This window comes from Laccaria bicolor, genomic scaffold (genome assembly GCF_000143565.1).
Source record: "Laccaria bicolor S238N-H82 LACBIscaffold_53 genomic scaffold, whole genome shotgun sequence".
Lineage (NCBI taxonomy): Eukaryota > Fungi > Basidiomycota > Agaricomycetes > Agaricales > Hydnangiaceae > Laccaria > Laccaria bicolor.
This window is the reverse complement of record NW_001889924.1, coordinates 179,688-200,304: the sequence shown is the minus strand read 5'-3', so window position 1 is coordinate 200,304 and position 20,617 is coordinate 179,688. Positions and strand designations below refer to the sequence as shown.

General features: G+C 47.2%; 5 protein-coding genes across 5 annotated transcripts; 3 read left to right on the top strand and 2 right to left on the bottom strand.

Annotated features, from left to right (window-relative positions):
* Nucleotides 1-2,723: 2,723 nt before the first annotated feature.
* LACBIDRAFT_312605 (uncharacterized protein) lies at nucleotides 2,724-3,042 on the top strand (the record flags this gene model as incomplete). Its single annotated transcript, XM_001888276.1, has 2 exons — nucleotides 2,724-2,973; nucleotides 3,029-3,042. 2 exons carry the CDS (start codon nucleotides 2,724-2,726, stop codon nucleotides 3,040-3,042), a joined length of 264 nt encoding a protein of 87 aa, XP_001888311.1.
* Nucleotides 3,043-3,849: 807 nt separating this feature from the next.
* On the bottom strand, nucleotides 3,850-6,383 carry LACBIDRAFT_333606 (guanine nucleotide-binding protein alpha-4 subunit; the record flags this gene model as incomplete). The annotated part of the gene is made up of 13 exons (XM_001888231.1): nucleotides 3,850-3,899; nucleotides 3,950-3,983; nucleotides 4,036-4,168; nucleotides 4,218-4,272; nucleotides 4,340-4,364; nucleotides 4,643-4,818; nucleotides 4,873-4,925; nucleotides 4,978-5,060; nucleotides 5,100-5,726; nucleotides 5,778-5,840; nucleotides 5,875-5,935; nucleotides 6,055-6,127; nucleotides 6,293-6,383. The coding sequence occupies 13 exons, from the start codon at nucleotides 6,381-6,383 to the stop codon at nucleotides 3,850-3,852; spliced, it is 1,524 nt and encodes a 507-aa protein (XP_001888266.1).
* Nucleotides 6,384-7,956: 1,573 nt separating this feature from the next.
* Nucleotides 7,957-9,483, top strand: LACBIDRAFT_333605 (uncharacterized protein; the record flags this gene model as incomplete). The annotated part of the gene is made up of 9 exons (XM_001888275.1): nucleotides 7,957-8,014; nucleotides 8,093-8,166; nucleotides 8,410-8,468; nucleotides 8,565-8,635; nucleotides 8,836-8,902; nucleotides 8,992-9,086; nucleotides 9,149-9,196; nucleotides 9,264-9,304; nucleotides 9,352-9,483. 9 exons carry the CDS (start codon nucleotides 7,957-7,959, stop codon nucleotides 9,481-9,483), a joined length of 645 nt encoding a protein of 214 aa, XP_001888310.1.
* A 1,114-nt stretch (nucleotides 9,484-10,597) lies between these two features.
* On the bottom strand, nucleotides 10,598-11,043 carry LACBIDRAFT_312599 (uncharacterized protein; the record flags this gene model as incomplete). Its single annotated transcript, XM_001888230.1, has 3 exons — nucleotides 10,598-10,637; nucleotides 10,696-10,932; nucleotides 10,991-11,043. The coding sequence occupies 3 exons, from the start codon at nucleotides 11,041-11,043 to the stop codon at nucleotides 10,598-10,600; spliced, it is 330 nt and encodes a 109-aa protein (XP_001888265.1).
* A 3,274-nt stretch (nucleotides 11,044-14,317) lies between these two features.
* On the top strand, nucleotides 14,318-20,281 carry LACBIDRAFT_333604 (uncharacterized protein; the record flags this gene model as incomplete). The annotated part of the gene is made up of 47 exons (XM_001888274.1): nucleotides 14,318-14,350; nucleotides 14,408-14,474; nucleotides 14,516-14,585; nucleotides 14,704-14,799; nucleotides 14,908-15,027; nucleotides 15,547-15,609; nucleotides 15,743-15,749; nucleotides 15,802-15,841; nucleotides 16,055-16,104; nucleotides 16,176-16,391; nucleotides 16,486-16,698; nucleotides 16,748-17,001; nucleotides 17,052-17,134; nucleotides 17,188-17,382; nucleotides 17,433-17,571; nucleotides 17,643-17,716; nucleotides 17,744-17,775; nucleotides 17,838-17,840; nucleotides 17,908-17,910; nucleotides 17,978-17,980; nucleotides 18,048-18,050; nucleotides 18,118-18,120; nucleotides 18,188-18,190; nucleotides 18,258-18,260; nucleotides 18,329-18,331; nucleotides 18,399-18,401; nucleotides 18,469-18,471; nucleotides 18,539-18,541; nucleotides 18,610-18,612; nucleotides 18,679-18,681; nucleotides 18,749-18,751; nucleotides 18,819-18,821; nucleotides 18,889-18,891; nucleotides 18,959-18,961; nucleotides 19,029-19,031; nucleotides 19,099-19,101; nucleotides 19,169-19,171; nucleotides 19,239-19,241; nucleotides 19,309-19,311; nucleotides 19,379-19,381; nucleotides 19,449-19,451; nucleotides 19,519-19,521; nucleotides 19,629-19,631; nucleotides 19,702-19,737; nucleotides 19,797-19,842; nucleotides 19,898-20,104; nucleotides 20,268-20,281. The coding sequence occupies 47 exons, from the start codon at nucleotides 14,318-14,320 to the stop codon at nucleotides 20,279-20,281; spliced, it is 2,133 nt and encodes a 710-aa protein (XP_001888309.1).
* Between the last annotated feature and the right edge of the window lie 336 nt (nucleotides 20,282-20,617).

Below are 20,617 nucleotides of genomic sequence, written 5' to 3'. Positions count from 1 at the left end.
CGTTTGCTGTCGCCTGCTTATGCCAATTCCTTGATTGCTACCGCCGACCCCATTGGAATGCTGCCATACGTGTTGTCCGTTATCTTAAGGGTACACGCTTACTTACATTAACTCTAGGGGGCGATCCCGAATTGGATCTTGTTGGATTTTCCGACTCCTCTCATGCTGACTGCCCAGATACTGCCTGCTCCACTATGGGTTACTGCTTTTCCGTTGGTGGCGCCGTCTTCACTTGGTCATCGCGCCGACAGAAAACTGTTTCCAACTCTTCCACCGAGGCAGAATACATTGCTCTTAGCGAGGCCAGCCGCGAAGCCCTCTGGTTACGGCAATTCCTTCATGAAGTCCACCTTCTCAAGCCTGGACCAACCGTCCTCTTATGTGACAACAACGGTGCCAAGGCCCTTTCTTCGGACCCTACCCACCATTCACGGAGCAAGCATATCGACGTCTGTCATCACTTTGTTCGCGAGCGCGTGGACGACGGTTCCCTCACCATTTGGCGCGTCCCCGGTTTCGACAATGTCACTGATATCTTTACCAAGGCACTGCCTCGCCCTGATTTTACACGCCTGCGGCCTTTCCTTGGACTCCGGTGATGCTTGTGCGAGGAGGAGCATTTCTGGTTGGCGTTTCGATTTTTAATCTTCTTAACCTAAGTAGATTTTCTTTCGACCTTGCCAGCCGGTAGCTTTTTCCCACTGGGTTTTGACGCACCCGGCGCTCGGATTTCACCTATCTATTTCTCCTCACATCTATCTCCCCCATGTTCGTCAATTTTGTTTTATTTTCCTTTTATCTTTCTTTTCCTTTTATCTTTCTTTTCTTTTTACCCTCTCACTGATCCTCAATTTGAGGAGGAGTGTTGAAGTCTGCATCTGAGATCGTGATCGAGGATGATCGTGTTATGTAACCACTACTATATCTACTGTACAGGGGTTCGTTCCTTCCCTCAGTCGCTCTTCCATCGGCTGAGGTGAGTAACGGATCCCGCCTTTACTATATCATTGGACTGACTCGAGTACTACTCATAGGGTATACTAGGTACGGTTTCCAGTGATATATACAGTCACTCTTCCATCGGCTGAGGGTATACACTAACTGGGAAAAAAGAATGTCTGGTCATTTTTTGGACAAAGTTGGTGCTGTAACACAAGAACCAAACATTTTCAGAACTAAGCTATGGTGTATGAGACATAGCTAAGGAGGTGTAGATTGTACATACCAAGTCTGGGGATGAATGAATGAAAACTCAGGATAAGGCAGAGCATTCACTGTGACAACTTCCAAAAATGGGATTTGACAAAATGGGAAATTCTGAATGACTGCAACCTACTTGAAGCAATTCACAATTTGAAGAAGAAATATTTTAAACACTCAATCTCCCTGCTATTGTCATAAGCCCCATAAAGTCTCTGAGATATAAAATTCTATAGTCTCCCCAAAAAAGTGAATTTGAATTGATTCCCCTCCTTGGACATTTGCAGTTGCAAATATTGCCCAGGATTGATAGGAGAAGGTATCTATTGTCATAGTATTGTACATATACATAACTATTACTGTTCCATGATCTGATTTGACCACATTGCCAGGAATAAAGCATTTAATGGCTAATAAAACTTCAAGAAACTGTGAAAATTAAGAGACATATAGTCAATATGGTTCCCAGAAACCCTGCTTCCAAGGGGTTACAGTTAATATGGGTGTTGTGAAATGTCCATGCCAAGTGCTTCTACCTATCTCTTGAGTTTTGGGCACAGATGCTTCTCAAATGGCCCACAAAGCTTGCTGAAGCATGACAGAGAGATTTCCAAATCAGGCCTAGAAAGGTCTGGGGGTCTCAGATCCTTGTATGAATAGGACCTCTGTTTATTTCCTTGGGATAGTGTTCCTAGGTATGAGAAGTGCCTTGTGAAATATTTTCAGCCCCAATTCACCAAGAAAAATGTCAAGGATTGGTCCAGGACGATTGCTCTATGCAAAATGTACTTTTCTTAGGGACCATTCAAGTTATACCCAGTGTAAATTTATTTGCCATCATATTATACTTCAGGTGTTGTTTAAAGGACATCCTGAGTCTCCATGGATTAACTCAAAAGGGTGGTAGCATTTTTTCTTCTTGCAGAAAAGAAGGACCAATGTTGTAGATACTTGTTTACTTTCAGAAAAACTCTGGAAATTAACTTCTACAGACATCATGCAATGGTCATTTTAACATTTCTACCTACCTTTTGTATTATACACACTACAAACATTAATAGGGAGTCATTTTTCCTCATTCCAACAAATATATTGAGTGAAAAATACATAAAGTGGAGAACAAGTTCAAATTTACCTTTTAGGGGAGGATATAAATTTTCTAGCCCAAAGACTTTATGAAGCTCATAACAATAGCAGGGAGATCCAGTGTTCAAAATATCTCTTCCTCAAGTTGTGAATTGCTTTCAGTAGGTTGCAGTCATTCAGAATTTCCTATTTTGTCAAATCCCATTTTTGGAAGTTGTCACAGTGAATGCTCTGCCTTATCCTGAGTTTTCATTCATTCATCCCCAGACTTGGTATGTACAATCTACACCTCCTTAGCTATGTCTCATATACCAGAGCTTAGTTCTGAAAATGTTTGGTTCTTGTGTTACAGCACCAACTTTGTCCAAAAAATGACCAGACATTCTTTTTTCCCAGTTAGTGTACTAGTCCTTTTCCAACAGAGTTCGCCCTCCAAGATGTATGGTATCAGTGCCTTTGGCACCAATGCGTCTTTCTACAATACAAACTGGAGAAGGAAAATGCTAATGGAAAATGCTAATGGTCACTGCGGCATTATCAGGCCCCCGCCAGCTGCAGAGTATTCGCTGAGTACACTTGTGGATGTGGCACCGAAAAATCGGTGGGATCTCAATATACTCGATGAGCAAGGGTATGACAAATTTATGGAATTCGTTGAGGAGGCCAAGGGTTTAGAACTTCATGAACGTATGCACCTACCTATGCATGTTTCTCAACTCGGTGTGCTGACTTTTTCTAGCAGTTCAAGAAGCGTAATCGGGTTCCATTCGAATTTAAAGTGCACCATGGTCATTTACCAATTATTATTTCCGTTGTAAATCTGTTGGAATTGCAAAGCTGCCGATGTCCGTATGCCTCAATATGCCTACTAGTAGCTGTTCGAAGACCATGCTCTTGCGCCTCACACGGGCCGTGCCAATCATTATCTGCTCATAAAATAGATTGTCAATTTCCGATGATTGAAATGAAGAGAGAAATAACCTGATAGGATATGATATCAGCAAGCTCTGAAACGGGACCGTATCTCCATTTCTACGACAAAAACCCCGATGACTCTCTTTTTTTGCAAAGAAACACCACATACTTCTGAGGAGTCAATAGGTCGCGGTCCGTAATGCACGGGCGAGCAAAAAATGGACTATTATCACCAATTAATTACACATACAGCATTGTATAATACGACAATAAAAACGTAGTCGGGATCAGAGCGCGGAGAAGGGACAGCGTGTGTAGTTTATACATTTTCTTGGGGGATGTGGACAACAGAAGATGATTTGTGGGAGGAGAGTGTGGTACATGGTCATGATCATGATCATGGGAGGGGAAAATCGGCAAGAGTAGCGGTCAATAAATGTGTGTAGGGTTAGAGGTTTCAGAAGAATTAAGGATTAGGGGGGACATTGCAAGGGGATATAATATGGCGGGATTGTTGGGAATGTTGAGGATGACAATGCGAATCTTGATGCGACGGGCATAATAGCCAGGATATCAGAGTGAATACAACGATCAATGATGGAGATGCGACGAGAGCAGTGGGATCTAGCACGAGAAAGCAAAAGCAGATCAAACGAGGGCTGCAGACTGGAGGTAACCTCGGAAGATTGAGTCGCGAACTAAACAAGACAGTCAGCAAAACAATCCAAGGCGCTGCAATGGAGCGTACCGTTTCCAATGATACGCTGCGTCGCCTTTGTGTCCTGGACGTCAAATATGAGCAAGTTTTTAAGATTTCGCCGAAAGATAACTCACCACTACACTCGTAAAATGAGTATACAGCACCTGACGATTCTCATTGTTTCGTCTATGAACCTGCAGGAAGTGAGCGCGGAAGTATTGAACGACGGTCTCGTAATCGTTGGACCGATCGCCGAAGGACATGATGCTGGTGAGGGGTGAGTGATGAAAACCTGGTTGCAAACGGGGTGACTCACTACTTCCGGACCTTGAGTCCGGTGTCGAGCTTCGCCTTCAGCAGATCCGTCTTATCTGTAAGAAAAATTGTGATGAATGAGCACGAAGGGACGATGAGACGAGTCCCAGCGCATTTACGCACTCAGGAAGAGGACCAAGTGAACGTTCTTCAGCAGAGCGTTCGAACATATTTACGTGAATAATTGCAGCGAGTCGTCTATCCTGTTCGCCCGAGGGTCTTCTTCGAGATACTAAATGAATTTGTTAGCATGGTTACCAACAACGTGGCCGAAAAATGAGAGTTGAGAAAGGAACGACAAAACGAAACAGAGAAGCACGCTGGTGGTTGCCACGTTTCAAAAGCAAGTGATAGAATGGAGTAGAATGGAGGAAGGCGCGAACGCCAAGGGAAGAAAAAGAGACTCGCCTGATCAAATGCGCTCACGGGAGCAACAAAAATGATAGCGTTCGTATCATCGAAGTATGGCACCCACGAGTGTCTCTGTCCTCGAGCACCACCTACGTCAAATAGATGCCAGGTCACAGATTTCCCGTGGATGTTCACATCAAAGATGTGTTCAGCGACTCCCATAGTCTGGATACGAGCATGAAGGATGTCGTCTGGTGGGATAAAGTGAATATATGCGCGATAAACAGCAAGAATAACTACTTTACCTATGCTTGGGACATAGTCCGGCGATGCGACACGCGTGATGTTCTTAAGAAAACTAGAGAAACAAGATCAGAATAGAATACTAGAGACCAAGGTAGGCGACGTACAACTCGGACCATTCATCAAGTTTCCGTTTCCGTTTGGCGATTAACCCTTTGACAGTGGGATGATGCCACAACTCCCGGATATCCTAAACGGAGAGCTCCAGCATTCGCCCAACGTCCTGAACCAAAGGGTCCTGCGGTTCCTGGGGTTCAATCTCACGAGTCTTCTTTTCGCTTTCGGCCGAAGGGCATTTTTGTTTGATTTTTCCGAGAGCATTCTCGATGGTACGGGCCTGCCAACCACTCCGCACAAAGACGCCGCCCTTACCAGAACCAGACACCGAAATTCCGCCACTGAGCCTGTCCGCGAGCTGCGCGTCCGCAGCTACCAATGGGGACAACCTGCGTCGAAGGTTGGCTATCTGAAGGGCGCCGCCCTCTTTCATCGAATGGGAGTGTGAGCCGCCGGCCTCCGACGGCATCAGGGAACTTGGTGATCCTTGGATGATGCTGCCGGTCAAGAGAGAAGTAGATGGTGACGGCTGATCTGCGATACCGTTCCCGCGAGCCTTCTTTGGTATGATAGACTGCGAATCGTCCGTCGATGTAGGTTGCGCCTCGGCGTCTTCGTCAAGAGTGTCGTCCCAAGCTTCAAGCGTAGCTAGGATGTGTTTTAATGAACGAACGACGTTAAAGTAGATGACCGCTGTCCAAGATGCGCGTTCTTGATCCATCGAAGTGGGTTTATACATGAGCTGGAACTGTTTCGGCAGCGTCGATTTCCCGCTCTCGGCTTGACCAAGGAGAAGAAGCTAGCAGCGCAGGATGAGTATATGCGGCGCATAATTGTAAAGCGCACTGACCTTGACGTCGCCCTTCTTCTTCTCCAATCGCTCCCGCTCCTCCCGCAGGTCGTCGTCGATTTGCTCAGAAACCCGTTTCGCCTTAGCTTCTGCATACAGACGAGACGGAGGCCTCCATGGGTGATGGTTTGAGGGCGGCAGAGATGGGATCATCCTGACTGTAGAGCGACAGCGTGCGCATTAGTCGAGTGAGCGGAGGCGATGGTGGTGGTTATGAAGAAAGAAAAGAAGACGGCCTGTTGAGCAGGAAATTTAAATGCATTGGATTGAGTTTCACTGGGGATGCCACGCATTACTAGCTACTGTCTGGTGGGAGGATGTCTCGGGATTGGGGGATGTCTCCTTTTTCCCTGTTCATAAGTTACAACTCAATTTTCGCGACGAGACGAGACGAGGAATGGAGAGGGGCTTACCATGCCCACACGGGGAACTTGTGCACCAAAAAGTCACCCCCGCGACGAATTTATCTGTTGCTCTTGAGTAAATGACTCGGACGTAGATGATCGTGGACGTACCGAGTGTATACGGCTGTGTTCTTCGTATTTGCTCTCTTTGAGAACCTAGGTGGGTGATTTGATTGGTGACGGTGAGATGATGGTGGATCATGGGGCTCACTGGGCTTATGTACTCGCGTACGGCGAATAGGTTAGACTGGATTGGTTATGCTTGGATAAGTTGGTAGGAGATGAATGACGCGATTGTGGACTTACTAGGAGGGTGCATGGAGGTTGGGTTGACGGAGAGCTGTTTTTGTATAGAACCTCCTCAAACAACTGCGCGGTGCCGAAGCAGAGGCGGTTGAAACCTCACTGCAGAGTAGTCGCGTTCGACAATCAGCATGTGCACGGCACTCGTGACTCCAACATGGCGCAACTTTGACACAAAAGTATGTCTCCCGAATTTTGAGCTTCTTTCTTACAACATAAAATGGCCATCCTCAGATGCGCGTGATGATCAAGTCCCGCTCAAGGCCTACTCACAGGCCACCACTCTAGAAGCACACGCAGTGCTCGTACGCGACCAGTCGGTGTAAACAAGGACTCGTTGAAGCACTATCCAACACCCCTCACATAAACCCAACATAAGCACATGGCTTCGACCCTCCTTCGCGCTCCCTCGCCCCTTCAGATCTTCAGATCCTAAGTAATCCCGCCATCCGAGTTTACATGGCCCACCTCGCCAGCATCCATCCCCGCGTGCAGAGCCTTCGCAAAGAACCTCCTCGGCCCTTCCTAAAAGTGATCGATGATCCTCCAAACTTTCCCTTCCACCTCAATCCCCAATTCCACCTCGAAAGCCTCGTCTTCCGCCTCAACTGCCTCCCCCCCACTTTACATCTTCATCCCTATCCTCATACAAACTTCCCTCTACGCCTCGGACAACACAAGCTCTGCATCGTCACTTCCACGTCCTCCCTCCGTTGTTAGAATTGACGTGTTCGATGCTGGGTGGGCGCAGGCCGCGGCTGAGGGTGATCAGTTCCAATGGAGAAATGTCAGGGTTTCTGTGGGACTGAATGCCCGCAAGGAAGCTGGGATTCGAGATGGGACTTCGGACACAACTTCTGCTCCACGCAATACGCACATAACGCTGCAAGTGTATCGCGCATGGTAGTGTTGTTCCCTCTTGGGATTCTTCGATGTCGTCTTCATCTTCGAGGGTGCCATTCACTGCTGCTACCATGGCGCGGCCTTGTCACGTTCGTCTTCGACCCACTTGGTCGAGTTCAACTTTGAATTCTAAGATATGAAAACCAGCATGGCAGACTACGCCTACAAATCAGCGACCACCGGCTCCATCTACCTCTCTAGTTCTCCACCATCTCTGAACACGATCTGCACTGCCACTACGTCCCGGGCCTCGTCGGCAAGCGACGATTGTACGAGTGTCAGCGTGCTTGAAGTCCTTCGTCCCAGTCGTGCTTGAGTGGATGGTGAACCTGCGTGATCCTTTCATTCTCAACTTCAGCTCAGCAGAGCTTCGGTTCTGGCTTGTACTATGAGGTGTCAGCGCGCTTGCGGAAAATAAAGGGGTTTGTACCAACGATTTCGGTGGAAACGTTGACTTTTCAGACTGATATTCGCACCTCGATAGGTTTGAGTATGGCATTCAGGCGTCGTCGGTCGTAGGTGGTTCAAAGTGACTGTTCTTTCGCTTCAGTCGACTGGCGTGAAGAACAATGCATGAGCTCAAGTTTGCCACCATCCATGAAGTCGGAGATCAATCTGTTTTTCACCGTACGTGCTTTATCGCATTTGTGTTTTTTCTGTCTTATCAAGAGGTCGTCATTTAGATAATTTCTTATACCGAACTAGGCATGCGTCAAAGAAGCACTGATATGACTACAACCGCGTGGTGTGGGATGCTTGGGGCTCCAGTCAGGACTCTAGTAAGTCCTCATCAATCATTGGTAGAAGTTCACGGCGCTAAACTGCTAATAGTAACTCTAAGCTGTCATGCTGCTCCATCGTCGAGTCTGGCGCCTGACCAAGTCAGTTGTACATGAAATTTTCCACCAATAAGCGGATGCTGGAAGTTCGCTGCCTCCCTCTAAACACCTGCCTTTGCTGGAGTAGCGGTAAACGACTTTCCAGATTTGCTACTGTCTAAAGCACCTCATGAAGACACTTAGGTAGCTCGTTCCTTCCCCGCCCCCGAGTGTGCGGAGATTTCGACCTTGCGCCCTTCACGGTGAGTCGTTTCTTGTGCTTCGCGCCTTTTCTGCTGACTGTTCTTACCGTTAAGGACATTGTGGCGGTCACCACCATCTGACTTCTTGACTACTAGGCGCGACATATCCTTCCCTCACAAAACTTTGCCCTCGGTTCGAACGGCAGGTGTGAAAGTGGTGGGCGCCTGTAAGGTTTTCTGGTTTTTACCGAAGCTGCTTGATCTAACTATGAATCTAAAAGTGAAGGGACTCTTCGGTGCCTAGGACGATATAATCAATGTTTCTGGGTGCCAGGTTCAAAATGAGCACCCTGTCCTGTATCCCAAGACACACCAGAAATAGTAGGATGCTGCCCAGTGTAGAACCGATAGTATACGCGAATGACAGGTTTTCCCGTGGCTGCAACTTGTTACGTGTTAGGGCTTGGCGCTGATACAAATGGTACCTTCACTCAGTACGCATTGCTTGTCAGTTCTTTTCGAGCTTTTTACCCCGTACGAAGCTGATCATTCTTGATATAAAGAGAATTGTCCCCCACCTCAGCTCTCACACACTCCCTGATAATCGGTCGCGACAAATCTTGACCGCAGAAGGGTTGTACAACTCGATGTCCATGATCGGCTCAGATTGCGGGTTCTGTACGTATGGTCTTGAACCAAAATGACGTGTCCAATGAGAAGGCGAACTCGCACCGTCATAGATCCTACTTTTACAAGCAGGACATCGACGTTTCAAGCTTCAAGTCAAGGTGGGTCTGTTATATCCGTTCTCACTTGTCTGTATGCTTACCAACAACAAACTTAAGATTACGACAGTCACGACACCCAATGGCCCGACAGTTCAACGTGCTGGAATGGTAAGCCGTCATCGACGGGAGCCCTTCATATCTGATTTATCAATCAGTTGCCAGGAGCGCGCTCCTCACTGTTCAAGATCGACGCAATTTCAAGACAGACTGAGAGACCCAATTTTAACCAAGGGTTTCTCACCGCCAGCTTCAGATCCAGCACCCAGAACTACGCAAGAACTACGTAGACGTGCGGTGCTGCTTAGCACGGAACGGAAGAAGCTGGTCTGTGCGGTTAGGTGGGTCGAGTGTGATGCACGAACTATGTATAATCACTCATCTTGGGTTTTCTATTAGGGCAACGGGGAACGACAAAATGGAAGGTCGATTTTAATGCAACCACTCCACCAGCTACAAAATTTTCTGGTTGGTATAACATCTGGACCCCTACAAAACCGTCGCATATAGGACTTGAATTGGATTGAAGAGTCGGAATCGCAATTGGTACGTTGTCTATGCCTGTGTCGCATTTCCATAAACCCTTCCTGCACAGATCGGCCCTACAATCGCTGTGTGATCACGTACAGCGTTTTCCGCTCAAATTCAGATTGCAAGGTCGCAATCATTCTCGTTTGCGGGTGCGCAGCATGAGAGCTCACTTACACAGAGCGGTCGATGAACTTATCGAATACCTCGTCATTTACAGTCGATACTCGTCTTTCGACTACGATGTTTTACTCACTCGGTCGTAACACGAATCAGCGGACTGCTAGGGACTTTAAGGGCTTTTCAACCATGTCATCTGGCGTGTTCAGAAGGGAAACGTTTTTGGTCGAGAGCTACATGAGGGAAACTCCGGAAAGGGCATTGTACAAGCTGAAGCAGCCCGCGTTAAAAGGAAGCTGCGTTACACACTGCCTTTCACGTATATCCTCCATTTAACCATAACACCAGCTCTTGGTCCTATACAAAGGTGTCAGAGGATGTGACGTCACCTGCGAGCGCTTGAGCAGTAGTAGCTGGTTGATTGAGTCCATTGAAATGAAAGGCGAGGAAGACGCGACATTGAACCCGTACAGGCCTCTGCCTTACATTCACGGCACAGAACAGAAGGTTAGTAGTGTCATCAGTTGTTCATGACCGTCCTCAAAAAGGTGGTTGAGGTGGGGATCGCCTCGAGAAGCGTCCGCGGAAAATAACAAAGGGTGATTTGGGTTTCCGAAGTGAGTACAGGGTGTGCCCTATGACTTTCGCCATGCTGTCGGAGGCCAGTGCTTAGGAAGGGCATCGCATGATGGTTTGAAGTTCTACAAAAGGCCAACTTCCCCCACAATTGTGCCAGCGCACGCCAAGGTCTTTTGGTTACGAACGTACTGTTGGCCCGTTGCGGCTAGTTGATAATCTAGGTACAACTTACGTTAGAGGTGAGAGAAAATGGGAATATCAGAAAGCGTACTTACGGAGAGGAGCGAGTCACAGTTGAAAGAAGTAGTGTCGAGCTCTTACAGTCGAGCGAAACCATGTGTGCTCCTCCTCCGGTCTCGCATTGACTTTGTGAGGGATGAGATATGACTTTGTAAGAGCATGTTAGAAATTTGTGCGGCGCCACCCCTAGATATGAAATCGAAGCCCCAGTTGCGAACGTGCTTCTAGATTGAAAGAAGAAGATGAAATTGCGACTTGAATGGAAACAAACGCTATGTAGGCATAACGAATGATCAGTAGATAAAATTTTGACGTGTTGCCCCGGTTCACCTGGGTGACAATAATCCGAAGTTGTCATGAAGATGCGCGTCGACGTGGTTCATGCCCGCAAATGTCGTTGCAGTGCTACAAGTCGATGTTCCAGGTGCCAGCACTCGTTCTGGCCAAAATGAGCAGAAGCTTTCTTTATCACGTTGATCAAAAGTTTAACCCATTACGGGTGCACCACCAACCCAAGAAAAAAGAACGTGCGTGTTGGGTCGTGTTGGGTGAAAATCCAGATAAGAGCCAACACCTAGTATGATAGGTAAGCACATACACAACAAAGCCAGCAACGAGGCTTACTTTTATAGCAAACTGGTTGAACGTATTGTGAGGTCACCCCGTTCCCGTTCCTCCGAGGCATCGAAATCCAACCACTAGGCGTCTTTCTGAAACGTGACACGAAGAACTTCCACGGCGCAGTACGGAGAATGTGTTTTGCGACAAGATGAGCCGCGTTGGCATTGGCATTTCTCGAAGGACAAGCATCGATTGCAGATGACGAGGCTCATGTCGACCTTTCCCTGAGGGATTCTGCAAAACGTAGGCCCGAGCGCGGACGTTCCGCGAAACGGGTGATTCCCTGTGCCAACACCACACGATGGAGCTTGACATCCGCTGTAGTAAAGGGTTGAAAGTCATGACAGTCGTGAGAGGCGCCCCGCACTCTTCCACAGGAATAGCAATAACCTTGGTTCGCCAAAGTAATTCAACAAGTCTTCACATTAAACTCTGGATAAGTATCTTCACCAGTAGAATGAGCATGGCGCAACTCACAATCTCGGTAAGAGCCATCCCCAAGGTTTCGTAAATCCACTAGCCTCCCCTTGATGCCCTTCGGCTCCTCTTGAACGAGGTAGTGAAATCCCAGCTTGCGTTCTTTGGCTGGACTGCTACTGGCATCCAGCTAATACTTGCGAATCTTCGTCATAAAGATCAATCTAATGACTTGGTTGAAGAAAACCCCAAGAAGACCCACCTCATAAAGCCTCACGAAAATAGGTAGTCAATTTGAGTGTAGCTCAAGACTTGCGTAGTCAAGCTGGTCACGGCGTCGCTGGTGTTCTAACCGGGCCAAAACCGAGCTTTGTCAAACATCGCAACCTCTCCCATTGAACCTTGAAATTAACGTTAATCGCCACTTATTGAGAGAATATCGTTGAAAAGCGTACTGGGATGGAATGAATAAAATGGAATTTGCCTCTCAGTGGGACTACCAGGCGAAACATTGCCGACTCTTATGGGTAAAGAAACTTGGAGAACGACACAAGCACGCCGGATCCAAGATACCGCTCGCTCTTTTCCTCTCAACGCCTTGATCGGCGAGCATGCGCAATACCGTCTTGCTGAAATCCCACGTTCACGGCGAAGAAGGCAACATTCGGACCTATGGTGGTAGTTGAGTGGTAGTTTCGAACAGGTGAACGTTATACTAGACAACTCAATCAACAAACAAAACATTACAACGCCTTCCTCCTTAGCGGCCTTATCATCCACCACTCGTCTAACGTTCCACCACAAGCAGAAAACTTCGAGACAAAGGTACGTCTCTCGAATGTTGAGCTTCTTTCAAATCCTTACAATGTAAAATTGCTATCCTCAGAAGCGCGTGATGATCAAGTCCTGCCAAAGGCATATTCACTGGCCATCACCCCGGAAACACACACAAGTGTTCGTATACAAGTACGTCGGCGTAAACCAGAACTCGTTGAAGCACTATGCGACACCCCCCACATAAACCCACCATAATCGCATGGCTTCTACCCTCCTTCGCACCCCGTCGCCCCTTCAGATGCTAATCCCGCCATCCGAGCTTAGATGGCCGACCTCACCAGCATCTCTGCGTGCAGACAACCTCCTCGACCAGCTGCATGGTGTCGAAGCAGAGGAGATTGAAACCTCACTGAAATCTCGACGAGGGCGTTTCGATCTGATTCCCATATTATGACTGGCACTCGGCCCTTCCTCAACAAAGTTTTCCTCCCAAGTTTTCCTTCCGCCTCAATCCCCCATTCCACTTCGAATCCCGCGTCTTCCACCTCAACTGCCTCTTTTCCCTCTACAAATTCTATCAACCCCTCATCCAGACCCTCATCCAAACTTCCCTGTGCGCCTCGGACAACATTAACTCTGCCTCGTCATTTCCGCGTGATCGCCCTGCGAAGTTTTTCCTCCACTACTAGAATCGACATGTTCGATGCTGGGTGGGCTGCTTGATTTCAGGTTTCCGGTGAGGAGAAGGCCAGGGTGTCCATAGGCCTGAATGACGTGTAGAAAGGTTGGACTTGGGACACAACCTCTACTCCATGCAATACAGGATGCCATTCATTACCTTCGGCCCCTGCAATAATGACCTTGGCCTTGTCAAGTTGGTCTTCGAGCCCCCCTCTTGTCGAGTTCAACTTTAGATTTCGAAAAACGGAAACCATCATCGTCGGCAAAGGCCTCTCCCGCATCTGCTCAGCCTCAATAAGGAAGACCCCTGGCTAGGCTCCCAGCTTCTACTCTCAAACTCCATGGGGCTCCATGACTTCGGTGAAGATGTCGATCAGCAACGGTATTTCTGGCCCGAGAGAAGGAGGAGTATGGGTTCAAGAGATAAAGGACTTTTCTGAGCCTGCGGCACTGTAGACAGCGACGTGGGTGCAGAGTGGGGTGGCCCCAAGTGTGTGAAGATTTTGACCTTGCACCCTTCACGGTGAGTTGTTTCTTGTGCTTCGTGCCTTTTCTGAAGCTGACTGTTCTTGCCGTTAAGGATATCGTGGCGTTCACCACCATCTGACTTCTTGACCACTGGGCGGGACATATCCTTCCCTCACTTCAGTCGGCCCTCAGTTCAAATGGTAAGTGCGAAAGTGGTGTCCTGTGGAAACTTCTTGATCTTAATTATGAATCGAAAAGTGAAATTGCGCGTCTCGCCGACATCGAGGTTGCTAGCAAAGCCCTCTTCGGTGTCATCGGTTGCCTGGGACGATATAAATTTTCTACAGTGACAAAGTTTCTGTGTGCCAGGTTCAAAACCGAGCACTCTTCCCTGTATCCAAACACGCTCTAGGAATAGCAGGTTGTTGCCCAGTGTGGAACCGATAATCTACGCGAAGGAAGCAGGCTTTCTCTTCCCATAAGCCGTGGCCGCAACTTGTTACGTGTTAGGCACTGCCAGCCTGGCGCTCATACAGACTGTACCCACTGCTTGTAAGTTCTTCTCGAGCTTTTTACCTCGTACGAAGCTGATCATTCTAGATAGAAAGAGAATCCCCCCCCCACTTCAACTCGCACACGCTCCCTGGTAATAAGTCGCGATAAATCTTCACGCTAGAAGGGACGTACAACTCGATGCCCATGATCGGCTCAGATTGCGGGTTCGTCGTATGTAAAAGCCTACGCCCTTTTGAATTGTTTCACCAAAATGACCTGTCCAATAAGGGGGGCAAACTCGTGCATGTCATTGCTGTCATAGAATACATGCAGGTCATCGATGTTTCAAGTCAAAGTGGGTCTGTTATATCCGCTGTCACTCTGTGTGCTTACCAGAACAACAGACTCAAGATTACGACGACGGTCACGACACTCAATGGTCCGGGCAGTTCAACGTGCTGAGATGGTAAGCCCTCATCGACGGGAGCTCTTCGTATCTGATTTTTCTATCAGTTACCTTTCAGGCTGCCAGAAAAGCGCTACTCACTGTTCAAGACTGATCGACTGACCTAATATTAACCAAGGGTTTCTCACTGCCAGCTTCAAATTGAGTGGCCAGAACTACGTAGACGTGCGGTGCTGCTTGGCGCGGAACGGAAGGAGCTGGTCTGTGCGGTTAGGTGGGTCGAGTGTGATGTACGAAATATGTATACTCATCTTGGGTTTTCTATCAGGGCAACGGGGAACGACAGAATGGAAGGTCGATTTCAATGCAACCACCCCACCAGCTATAAACCCTTGTTCGAGACTAGTTGGAAGAACTGCACCAGCCATGACGTCGTCAAACTGGAACCACAAAACCTTCGCATTCAGGACTTGAATTGGATTGAAGAGTTGGAATCGCGGTGGTACGTTGTCTACTACGCCTATGTCGCATTTCCCTAAATCCTTCCTGCACAGATCGGCCCTACAATCCCTGCCACTCGACAGGAAGGTCATGTGTAATTACGGACAACCTTTTCCGCTCAAATTCAAATTGCAAGGTCATTGTGAAAGGTAGTTATTCTCGTTTGTGACTATCTCTGTCGTAACTCATGTAATTGCTGTATCCTATTGTAGAACGCAAGCAAAAGACGACCAAATTGAATACGGCTTTCAGCGTTTTAACAAACAGAACCACTCCGACTCCTTAAAACCCAGGAATATCAGTCGCCAGCTCTGTCCAACTTGACGTCCGTTCGAGTTTGGATCACAGGGGTATTCCTAGTGCGGCGTCCCAGAGACAGGTGCTTCGAACGTGTGGAAATTGAGTCATGAAGCAAAGCGTCATTTGCTGCTCACCGTCGCTCTTCAGCGGTGCAAACGCTCTTTGGCTGTGGATACATTGAATGCTTGAAACCAAAGTCGTTACTTTAACACTAACGAAGTCTCGTTGAGGGCTTGCCCGCCCAAGTGGTAGCAACCCCATCTAAGAGGAGCTGGGGAAAAAGGTAAGCATACATCCAGTTCTTGGGGTTGTGCGGCGTAGTTCTGATATTTCTCTGTGGCTAGCTTGCCGTTGGACGATAGAACGACGCGCTACCCCTGACGGCAATGAAGAAAAGGGCGAACATAGTTTGATAGGGTCAGCGTTAGTTGTGTCATTCGATGCGGATCCACATTGCTTACAGGCTTTCATGTAGCCTTCTTTCCTGATGGTGGGGAGCATACTCAAGATTGAAGGTACGCCTCCAAGCCACCAGTGGAGTGGAAACCTACACGGACGTCGCGGTTCACGGACAAATGCGTAGGGGGTGTGAGAAGGGAAAATGGGGGAGAACAGTGATCTTGGCTGAGACGGGGACTTCATTGGCAAAATGGGATGGCACATCACGATAGAATTGTAGCTGATGATCGTACCAAGTAGGATTTAGTCTCATACTGCTCATGTTACAGCCACTTCTTCAACCTTCCGGGTCTTCAGTCACCGTAGTTTAAGTTCTCTAGTACGTGGTCAATGAAGGAAAATGATGTCCTAGATAGAAGCCCGCTGCCGAGGAGACTTGTCTGTGCTAAGTGGCGAACTCATGCCACTGCTGGAGCTCGAATTGTACTCACCCTCTCCCTCGCACTCCCTCGCCGCTTGGTTGATGTTCAAATCTGGCAACAAACTTGCGCGCTTTCACGATCGTCGTGGGCAGATAGTTGGGGAGCCAATGACGTGTGTATATATTGGAAATTGAGTGGGAATCAAGTTGTACGAACGGAAGAACTTGGGAAGAACGAGAAGCGAGTCAGTGACGTCACTCGAGTGGCTGACCCAGCATAACCAAACAATACACATGCGTGGCGCTTATCTTGGTTCTTCACCACTTCCACCATCTCAGGCATCCCAGCGACAAATGTCTCTTTCCAATGTTAAATCCCAGGCCGCAGTGGATATAGAAAGACAACAGAGACGAGCACACAATGTTCGAAACGTCACCAAGCGTTTTCGCGTCCTCATCATTGGCCGCGCCAATGCGGGGAAGACAACCATCCTCCAGCGAGTTTGCAATACAACGGAACAGCCGAAAATTTTCAATCAGAAGGGTCATGAGGTATTACATGTTCTAGACATCATCATCTATCATTATTGATGTGAAAAAGATTGACTCGTCCAAGCTCGATCCAACTGCACAGGTAACATGGATCTACACTCTCTATTACATTTTACTGAAAGTGTGGCAGAGAGGGGAGCATGATATTGAGAATGAAATGATATTTGAGAGCAATGGGGCATTTGTCTTTCATGACTCATGTGGCTTTGAAGCAGGCAGAACATATGAGTTGGATAAAGTCAAGGAGTTTCTGCAAAAATGTTCAACCAACAAACGGCTCGAGGATCATCTGCATGTGATTTGGTGAGTGAATGAGATGTGACATTAAAGTTCATCTGAATACACCTGTGTAGGTACTGCATCCCAATCAATGATGAAGCCAGACCATTTACAAGAGCAGAGGTAACTTTCTTCGATGAGTGTGGGACTGGTAGAGGTGTGTCAATTGTTGTTAATCTCTTGAATTTCACCTTTTATTTTTATGCACAGTTCCTGTTATTGTCCTGTTTACAAAAGCAGATATTCTTGATGCCCAAACCATCAAACACCTGGTTGACACTGGAATGGATATTGAAGATGCTGCAAATAAAGCTCCAGAAGAGTCAGTTGCCATGTTTGAAAAGAGGTTTGGTCAGCAACTCTACAAGAAAAAGTATCCTCCCAAGGGTCATGTGTATTTTCGAGGTACAACAAACTCATTTACTTATACTCAATGGATTGATTGCATATCACAGGCATGCAAAAACCTACAAGTGACTGCAGTGAACTGCTGAGGAAGACAGCAGCCACCTTTTCAGATGATACACTCTTACAGCTGTTTCTTACAGTGCAGCAAAATAATGTGGCTCTGTCAATTGAATATGCAATTAAAAGGTAGTTGCTTTATTTTAAATTATATGCTGGTAAATTGCTGATTATCTAGAATAACAGAACTGTCTTTCCAGGTTGGAAGGTGTTCAAAGAAAAGGGAGAGTGGCAGAAGATGGTTGGGACGATGCTGAAGTATTTTCCACATATGGTATGTGGACCTTACTTGACTATACAGTGGTGGAACAAAATAATATATATGAACAGTTGGTAAGCCAACATCCAGTGGGTCTCAACTAGATGCTAATGGGATCATGCTTTTGTCATGACAGTGGGTGAGTCAGGATTTGGCTGGCCTTTCCTGTTTGTTGCTGATAAGAGCATGCTCTGGGTTTTGAACAGCTTGTAAGTCAGGATCTGGCTGGCCCTTCCTGCTTGTTGCTGACAAGAGCATGCTCTGGGTTTTGCACAGGGTGTAAGTCAGGATCTTGCTGGCCCTTCCTGCTTGTTGCTGACAAGAGCATGCTCTGGGTTTTGCACAGAGTGTAAGTCAGAATCTGGCTGGCCCTTCCTGCTTGTTGCTGACAAGAGCATGCTCTGGGTTCTGAATAGGATGTAAGTCAGAATCTGGCTGGCCCTTCCTGCTTGTTGCTGACAAGAGCATGCTCTGGGTTTTGAACAGGATGTAAGTCAGGATCTGGCTGGCCCTTCCTGCTTGTTGCTGACAAGAGCATGCTCTGGGTTTTGAACAGGATGTAAGTCAGGATCTGGCTGGCCCTTCCTGCTTGTTGCTGACAAGAGCATGCTCTGGGGTTTTGAACAGCTTGTAAGTCACGATCAGGCTGGCCCTTCCTGCTTGTTGCTGACAAGAGCATGCTCTGGGTTTTGAATAGGATGTAAGTCAGAATCTGGCTGGCCCTTCCTGCTTGTTGCTGACAAGAGCATGCTCTGGGTTTTGAACAGGATGTAAGTCAGGATTTGGCTGGCCCTTCCTGCTTGTTGCTGACAAGAGCATGCTCTGGGTTTTGAACAGGATGTAAGTCAGGATCTGGCTGGCCCTTCCTGCTTGTTGCTGACAAGAGCATGCTCTGGGGTTTTGAACAGCTTGTAAGTCACGATCAGGCTGGCCCTTCCTGCTTGTTGCTGACAAGAGCATGCCTGGGTTTTGAACAGCTTGTAAGTTAGGATCTGGCTGGCCCTTCCTGCTTGTTGCTGACAAGAGCATGCCTTGGGTTTTGAACAGTATGTAAGTCAGGATCTGGCTGGCCCTTCCTGCTTGTTGCTGACAAGAGCATGCTCTGGGTTTTGAACAGGATGTAAGTCAGGATCTGGCTGGCCCTTCCTGCTGGTTGTTGACAAGAGCATGCTCTGGGTTTTGAACAGTATGTAAGTCAGGATCTGGCTGGCCCTTCCTGCTAGTTGCTGACAAGAGCATGCTCTGGGTTTTGAACAGTATGTAAGTCAGGATCTCACTGGCCCTTCCTGCTGGTTGCTGACAAGAGCATGCCTTGTGTTTTGAGCAGGTTGTAAGTCAGGATCTGGCTGGCCCTTCCTGCTTGTTGCTGACAAGAGCATGCTCTGGGTTTTGAACAGGCTGTAAGTCAGGATCTGGCTGGCCCTTCCTGCTTGTTGCTGACAAGAGCATGCTCTGGGTTTTGAACAGGATGTAAGTCAGGATCTGGCTGGCTCTTACTGCTTGTTGCTGACAAGAGCATCCCCTGGGTTTTGAACAGGATGTAAGTCAGGATCTGGCTGGCCCTTCCTGCTTGTTGCTGACAAGAGCATGCTCTGGGTTTTGAACAGTATGTAAGTCAGGATCTGGCTGGCCCTTCCTGCTTGTTGCTGACAAGAGCATGCTCTGGGTTTTAAACAGCCTGTAAGTCAGGATCTGGCTGGCCCTTCCTGCTTGTTGCTGACAAGAGCATGCTCTGGGTTTTGAACAGCTTGTAAGTCAGGATCTGGCTGGCCCTTCCTGCTTGTTGCTGACAAGAGCATGGCCTATATTTCAAACAGAGAGTAAGTCTCAGCTTTCTTCTCTTTTTGTTTTGCTAAGAAATGATGAGATTGTGAGTTCAGTTATAGAATTTTAAAAAATATTCATGAAACTCTACTTCTTCAAATAGCCTGTGAGTATTATATTTTTTCTTCCCATCTTTTTTCAGAACTAGTATTGACTGAACCAAATACTATTTTTAGGTGGAGGATGTCCTCAATCATACTGACTGGTCCTTGGTAAACCTTCACCACATAAATTCTATTCAATATTCTGACCACAACATAATTCTATGTAGATTCACAATACCAAATCCTTCAAGGACATTGCCTTTTTATGTATTGGTGTGTCTACTCTCGTTTATGACTACTCTATCATAACTGCTATTTTAATGCTCAGTGACTGCTATCCTTGCAGAGCACTCTTTCTTCCTGTGGAAAAAGAAACTTTCACAGTCCACTGCCCCCTACAAATTAGCCATGCAAAAGTTCAACTTGTCTGCTGATGTGGCAAAAATTCAAACTGCCATCAAGGAGGCATCTCATTTGAAAACTAAGGATGAAAAGAAAGAAGCCCTTGTAAAGATTGCTATGGACAATCGTCTTCGTGAGCTTCAATCTTCCAAATCTTCTAATGTCTTTTTCTCATTCATTTGGTTTTAGCTTTATAACAGTTTTGACCCAGCTTCCCAGAATTTGATAAATGCAGCACATGTCTCTAGTTGCTACCCATTATGATGCACCCTTCCCTTACTGTTCTCAAAAAACAGATTGTGTCATTTAAGCAAAAGAAAGACAAGGTAAATTCAAATGTTTTCAAGCCCTTGAGTTGCCTTCACATGTATGTGTAAGTTCAAAGAGTTGTTGGAGGGCCATGGGTAGAGAGGGGGTGGTATATCTCAATGTATATGATTTATGCATTCTCCAAATTCCATCAGAAAAAAACACAAAGCATACAGATACATATTCCAAATTGCAACGTATTCACAAAGAAAGAGGAGCTCTAAGTACCAACAATGGTAGAAGAAAAATACAGATAGAAGAAATGGAGGCTTAGCAATGAGGGAGGACTAGGGGTACCAGATAAAGCCAGAGGACAAAGGGGAGAGCGGCATCAAAC